Source organism: Trachymyrmex septentrionalis, unplaced genomic scaffold, assembly GCF_001594115.1.
Source record: "Trachymyrmex septentrionalis isolate Tsep2-gDNA-1 unplaced genomic scaffold, Tsep1.0 scaffold51, whole genome shotgun sequence".
Lineage (NCBI taxonomy): Eukaryota > Metazoa > Arthropoda > Insecta > Hymenoptera > Formicidae > Trachymyrmex > Trachymyrmex septentrionalis.
In genome coordinates this window covers 3,442,099-3,448,982 of record NW_017305683.1, presented here as the reverse complement: position 1 = coordinate 3,448,982, position 6,884 = coordinate 3,442,099, and the positions used below count along the sequence as shown (strand labels likewise).

Sequence of the window (6,884 nt, the reverse complement as noted above, 5' to 3'; positions counted from 1 at the left end):
CTTAAAGTTATTGAAATATATGCAAAATATTTAACTAAATAATTTCATTAAATTTTTTAAATTGATATAAACGGCAAGTATATAGTAAATCAGTATTACAGAAATATGTATTCTTTTTTGATGATCAAATTAATTTTTAAATATTTATGTCATTTTATATACCTTGTGCCGCTAAAATAACTACAATCGTTTAAAAATTTTTTTATGTTTTTTAAGTTCTTAAGTTAGTTTTTTTTTCGATAAATTTTAATTCATAAAATCTTCGCTTTATTATTTACTTTAAAAGTGTAATATTGCAATATTCAAAGCGTTGTAATCTTTATATCGCTTCTTGAAAATTGAAAGATTCTATTGAATAAGTACATAATACGTAAATATAATATGTGCATATAAGATTGTAACAATGTGGTAGTTTCACGTTCACCTTGGACGACATATGTGTATCTGACACTTTATTTCGATTTGTATGCAACCTTCGAACGCAAGTGTTCAATTTTCGATAGTAATCCTGTAATATTCAAAGCGATGATCTTTGCAATGTTATATTGTATATCTTAAATGTTATCATATTAAATGTTATCATATTAAAATATCGGACTAGAAGAGAAAATTGACATTGTTTAATTCATTTAAGGACAATTGCATGTATAAGCGTAAAAGTATTTAAAAGTTTATATTATTATTAATATTCAAATTATTGAACTAGTAAAAACCATAATATTATATTTTCTTTTTTGTTAAGCATTTCGACTGTATGATTCGCATATACGTAGAATTTTGTAATAAATTTACTATTGATTTTTTGTTATTACAGTACAAAGAAGTTTTTTGGCGTTTTGCCTATTTGCATCAACCATGGCCGCGGCAGTTGAAAATAATTTAGCTGTTCAGGCTGTTTCTCAAAGCGCCCATTTGTTCTCCGCCAACTTCGTCAAGGTATATTCATTGAATTTAAATATTTTTAAAGTTCTATTAATATTCGATATTGTACAGAACTTTCATATATATTAATTTAATTATACGGTTATATAACTTATAAATAATTATGAGAATAGCTTTGGCGGAATCTATATGAAGAGCAAATTTTTAAAATACGCTTTGTCCAAAATTTTTTGAAAACTTAATAACGGAAATATTATATTTAATTTCCTTATGACTCTCAAATAATAAAAAATCCTGAGAAATCGGACAAATGAGAGTGTAACGCAGTTGTTGGAGCGCGATCAAATAATTAATCAGTGCAGTAATTAATTGCATGTATTTCTATAAAAACGAACGTTTCGATTCTTTTTAGAGTCATCATCAGCGTTAATACAGTTCTTCAAAAATATGAGACATCACTCATGCATCAATAGCAGCCACTAAAGAATTGAAAGATCCTAAGTGAGGTGCATGAATTTCGTAGCAATCTTATACATTTCATTTAATGCTGAGAGATGTGATTACAGGAACAAATAGAAATTTTTAGAAAATAGGAAAAAAGCCTCAAAGAAACCGCGGGCCTTACAGAAAATAACAATTTATCAATTAGTAAGATGTAAAACAAAATTGCTAAACTATTTCCAATAATGTTAAACAAATGCATTTTGCTTGTCTCTAGTTAAAGGACATAATACACTTCGAATGTCTAGACTTTTTTCAGCACATAAATTGATGGATGAAAAAATGCTTTCAGAACATCGTAGAGTAGCTTAAAATATGAATCTTTCAACACATCTTTAAACACTATGCTATCTCTAACTAAAAAAATAAAATTTTTTACAAAATGCATTTTGGAAGTCTGCTCCTCATATGACTAATTTTAATACATTAAATAATAAGTCAGTAACTTACTGATTGTGAAATAATCGAAAAAGAAATGCCTGATTTTCTTCATTTGATTAATTTTCTGATATGCGTAATAGGATTTTCATACTGTTAATTATAAAATGAAAAAGTGTTTATAGTGGATAACTTTTTTTTAGACCGTTTCAGAAGGACAATCAGACAATTTAATATGTTCTCCCCTGAGTGCCCACATCGCCTTGAGCATGGCAGCTGATGGAGCTGCCGGAAGTACCGAGGCGCAGTTTAAAGATGTTCTCAAGCTTCCAGCTTCAAAACCACAAACTCTAGAAGGCTATCAGAATCTCATCGACAAATTGAATGTAATTATTAAATTACAATGTATTGTGAAACGTAATAGTTGTACGCCACTTACAGAATGTGAAACTATGTAACACATAGAAAAATATAAACACAGTAAAACATAAAGCAATAAGTGAACCGGTCAATCATAGTCGAAAACGTAAGGCAATAATGTATGTAGACAATAGCAAATAAAAAATGTTAATTTGTTTATTGCTTACGTTTTACTAATTATGTATCTTTACGTGCTATTTAAATCTTCAAAATTTAATAAAATTAGAATAATATTAATTTATAAAATGTTAACATTTTAGGAATTATTAATCAAATTTATAGCATTTCTAAATTGTGACACAATTATTTACCGAATTAATTTAGTTATATCTTGTAATATTTTATGACACTTTATTGACAAATAATGCTAATCGAAATAATGGGATACTATTCTTGCAGAACGTTGAGAATGTTACTTTGAAGCTCGCTAATAAGATGTTTGTCGGCAAAGACTTCCCAGTAAAACCTGAATACAAACAGGATCTCCAGACATATTATAAATCTGACATTCAATCAGTAGACTTCAGTAAAAGCCAAGAAGCTGTGAACACCATTAATACCTGGTGCAAAGAACAAACAAATGATCGCATCAAGAGCATCATTAATGAAGGTAGGCATTTATTTGTGAAATTCTACGACAATTGAGAGAAAATAAAATTTTCTTATTTTCTTCATTTATATAAAGAATTTAACATAAATTTAGAGCAATTGTTTCGTAAAAAATGTAACTCACCAAAGTGCTAAATATTATTTTCATTATCTGTAGATTTATATCCTTATATTTTCATAATTATATATAAAAATGTATTGATTTGAACCAGCAATTGAAAGTATGCTTATAATTTATATTATCGATTATAGGCGATGTGGATGATAGTACTGCACTGGTGCTCGCAAACGCGGTGTATTTTAAGGGCCTATGGGCACATCAGTTCGATCCTAAGCTTACCACGGACCGTCCGTTCCATATTGATGCCAACACCGTGAAAGATGTTCCAACTATGTACAGAAAGGGCAACTATAAATATGTCGAATTGCCGGAATACGATGCTAAATGCATCGAATTACCATATGCGGTAATATTACTTTCATAAATTAAAAACAATATTTAGTCAAATGTATAATAAGATTATTGCTTTTCACAAATGTGTGTTTCACAGTTGTGGTGAAAAACAATGAAGTATTTCGCGAATCTTTTTTTATGAGTGTAAATTTTATTATCGCAGAATGAAGAAGTCAGTATGGTAATCATTCTACCCAATAAAATTGACGGTCTAGCTGCGTTGACCGACAAACTCGAGGAAGTTAGCGCGGAATGCAGCTCTCGCCTCACCCAAATATACGAACGTGAAGTCCGAGTATATCTGCCCAGATTCAGGAGTGAGACCAAGTTGGATCTCAAGGATACATTGTCCAATAAGGTACGTCGTAATGTTCCGTTGGTAATCGATAATAAAATAAATACAATATCGTATCTAACTTGCGGTCTTACTTGCTGCAGATGGGTCTTAGTGAGGCATTCAGCAGTAAAGCTAACTTTAATGGCATTTCGGATGTACCTTTGAAGATCGACAAAGTCGTGCAAAAAGCTTTCATCGAAGTTAATGAGGAAGGTAGCGAGGCAGCCGCCGTCACTGGTAAGTATACCTTGTTTTGTTTCTTGCATTTGTTTATGGCTGAAAACGGGCGAAATATTATCTTGAAGTTTCGATCTTTAAATAGAGAAAAATATGTAAGTCAAATAATTTCTTTTATATACTTTATATTTTTGCCTCATTTTTTACCATCTATGTTTATCTACGTATTATGTAACTGTTATACGTTACAGTTATTGTTAAGTGAGAAATAACTAACAGCTGTACTATTGTTAATTAATGTATTTGCTGGGTTATTTATAACTTTGAAAGAAGATTATAATATTTAACTATTTATAGATAGAAGTCTAGATAGAATGCACATAATATTTAACTATTTATAGTCTAGATAGAATACAAGAGAAAAATAATAATAACTATAAGTAATATTAATTTCACATCAAGAGCAAGATGATATTTCGTCTAATTTTATTTGGGATACATTGAAATTCTTTTTCGCTTCTTAGACACTTTGAAAAATTATTTTTTGGAAACTATTCGATTATGTTTGTGCATGTAACATTATTTTAATATTATGTTAATCGTGTAGCAAAATTTCAAATTTTTCGCTCTCAGAGTTTCCGCGGCACAGATGTATGTAATTTTGTACGCTGCCGTGATTTTAAGCTGAGTGTGATAGCTAAATGTTGCTCACATGCTTTTTACATTTCAGCAGGTTTGCTCTCTACGCAGTATTCTTTTTATGTTTTTTCATCTTATCTATTTTTTTTTCTGCTTTCTTTTATATCTTTACTTTTGCAAATATATTATTGCATTGTTAATTAATGCTTTATTATACACCACACCGCAAAATAATTAAACCGCACGTTTGTTTGATTATGCACCTGTTACTCACGTTGCACCTATTATGATTTTTGTCACACAATGACAATCGTATATACAAGACGAACTAATTGATATTTATGATCTATTGTTTCGATGATATTCGGAAAAACTTGTAATCAAATTTTCAAATTTTATAATAAATAGAGCGTTTCAGTGTTGCGTCACTATTGATATTTGATCAGTGCTCGCATTTAACTTAAATCTTGTAGTTAACATGAATGTATTATGGTGATTGCATAGCTTGTATTCGTATTTATTATTACAAGCTATGCTATGTTCTGAGATTTATTTCGAAGGAACAATTGGGATTTTTTAGGTAACACAAAATTTAAAGTTTAGAAGTCTTTAAACAGATTATTACGCTTAAATTAGACTTTGTGCACTTCTGCAGTTTACTTCTAAAAATAAAATTGCACGAGTGATTGGACGGTGAAGTAATAGAAGCTCAAAATTGTGGGGAGTTTAAGTTGATTTTATATTAACGAATTTTAAATCATCTTTAACAAACTTAGAATGCGCATCTGCCGATAGTATCAAAGAACTATGCAGTTCACGATTCACGACGATAAAAATATATTTTGCGATAACGGCTCTGTTTATGATATTACGCGAAAACAAAATTAATCATCTCATTAGAATATGTTAATACCAACTTAACTAAAACTATTAATAAGAAAAAAGAAAAAGGAAAAGAAAAAAATTTTCGAGAAAAATTCTTCGTAACCACCTTCATAACCACATGAGAAGGCATAATAAATGAGATTCTCATCATGATGATATCCGTCAATCGGACTATGAATCTCCAAAATGAAAGTTAGTTTTACAACAGCAAAATGGATTGCACTTTTCCTCGATTCGATATATTTGACAACGAAATGCATCTGTCACAGCTGACAAAATAGAATTTTCTTTGTTTAATTCAATGAAAGAATTGGCGAAAATAATGTGGACGCAGAGTTTATATACATTAAACTCTAATAAAAAATCTTAAATAAATAACATTAAAAAAAAATATATGTATATTTATATAAAACACGGACGATTTTCATTGCTTGACTTACGACTCGCTGATTCTATCGTAATCAGTGATGCATCTTTACTAAATTTTTCTTTTCTTTTCTTGCACTCTCAATCAGTTTCTATGCTCTGACCAAGTCCTAGCATTACTAATATTCAATCAGTCATATCTCTTATCTGAATATTTCTCGCGTGCTCTGGACATCCAAGAGCGCACCCGATTATTGAAACGGATAATTGATACAAAGAATGATCTTCTGACAGGTATCTCTGTCAGACCTCTTTCGGGTACTTGGGAACCGGTGGAGCCTTTATTACTTCGCGTCGATCATCCTTTCCTGGCGATCATTAAACACAACAGCGTCGCGTTATTCGTAGCGAAGATCCTGTGGTAGTGATAATAAATATTTATACGTTTTTCGTAATGATAGAAAACAGTAATTAGTACTTTTTATATTATAAAACTCGTGGCAGAAACGCGCGTATACTTTTTAGTTATTCATGTACTATCGATATACTTAGCAATTCTATAACTGCACTCATTTAGTTGAATCAACCAAGGATTTGTTTGCCCATATCCAAACAAGAAATTAATCGATGCAATAAAATAATTTAGTTGAAGCAAAGTATTTGGTTATTGTAACATTTTACACTTGTTTCTGAGAAATATTGATATTTGATAAAGTTGTTTACAATAACCAAATGTTTGGCTTCAACTAAATTATTTTATTGCATTAACCAAGGATTTGTTTGCCTATATCCAAACAAGAAATTAATTGATTCAACTAAATGGGTTTCTCAGTGTGAGGAGAAAAATATTTTATCGACGTGCGATTAATAATAAAGTTAATTTATGATAAAGTATATACATCTTTCGTATAAAATGATATAGCTGATAGTATCTCGTGAGATGTATAATTTGTAAAACATGACATTATTTGTATAATAATAGAAATTAAATTTTATAAATTGTTATTGCTCAAATTAATTTTGATTATGCACAAGTTCGAAAATGTGCAGTTTTAATAACATATTTAAGTAGGCGAATATCATTTAAAAAAAATACTGTTTTTCTTTTAATTTATTATATGTATTATGTGATATGTAATTAATTATCCTGTTTAATAGATTTAATTATTTCATAAGACCATCAAAATATTAGTAGAATTTTTGATAATTCGACGAGAATAATTAATATACATAATA

At 29.5% G+C, this 6,884-nt stretch overlaps 1 protein-coding gene across 16 annotated transcripts in view; it reads left to right on the top strand.

Moving 5' to 3' along the window:
- Positions 1-6,884, top strand: part of LOC108751736 (alaserpin-like) — a 33,991-nt gene that overhangs the window by 8,956 nt on the left and 18,151 nt on the right. For 15 of the 16 annotated variants that reach the window (XR_001939510.1, XM_018492105.1, XM_018492101.1 and 12 more), the window contains exons 2-7: positions 815-936; positions 1,965-2,147; positions 2,581-2,791; positions 3,043-3,257; positions 3,408-3,602; positions 3,683-3,818. Coding sequence is in view for 15 of the 16 variants with exons in the window: in XM_018492105.1 (XP_018347607.1) it covers positions 815-936; positions 1,965-2,147; positions 2,581-2,791; positions 3,043-3,257; positions 3,408-3,602; positions 3,683-3,818 (1,062 nt within the window). In the remaining variant the exon portion in view is untranslated. Of the gene's footprint in view, positions 1-814; positions 937-1,964; positions 2,148-2,580; positions 2,792-3,042; positions 3,258-3,407; positions 3,603-3,682; positions 3,819-5,942; positions 6,486-6,884 lie in introns of those variants that run through there. The other variant, XM_018492112.1, reaches the window with a different exon arrangement.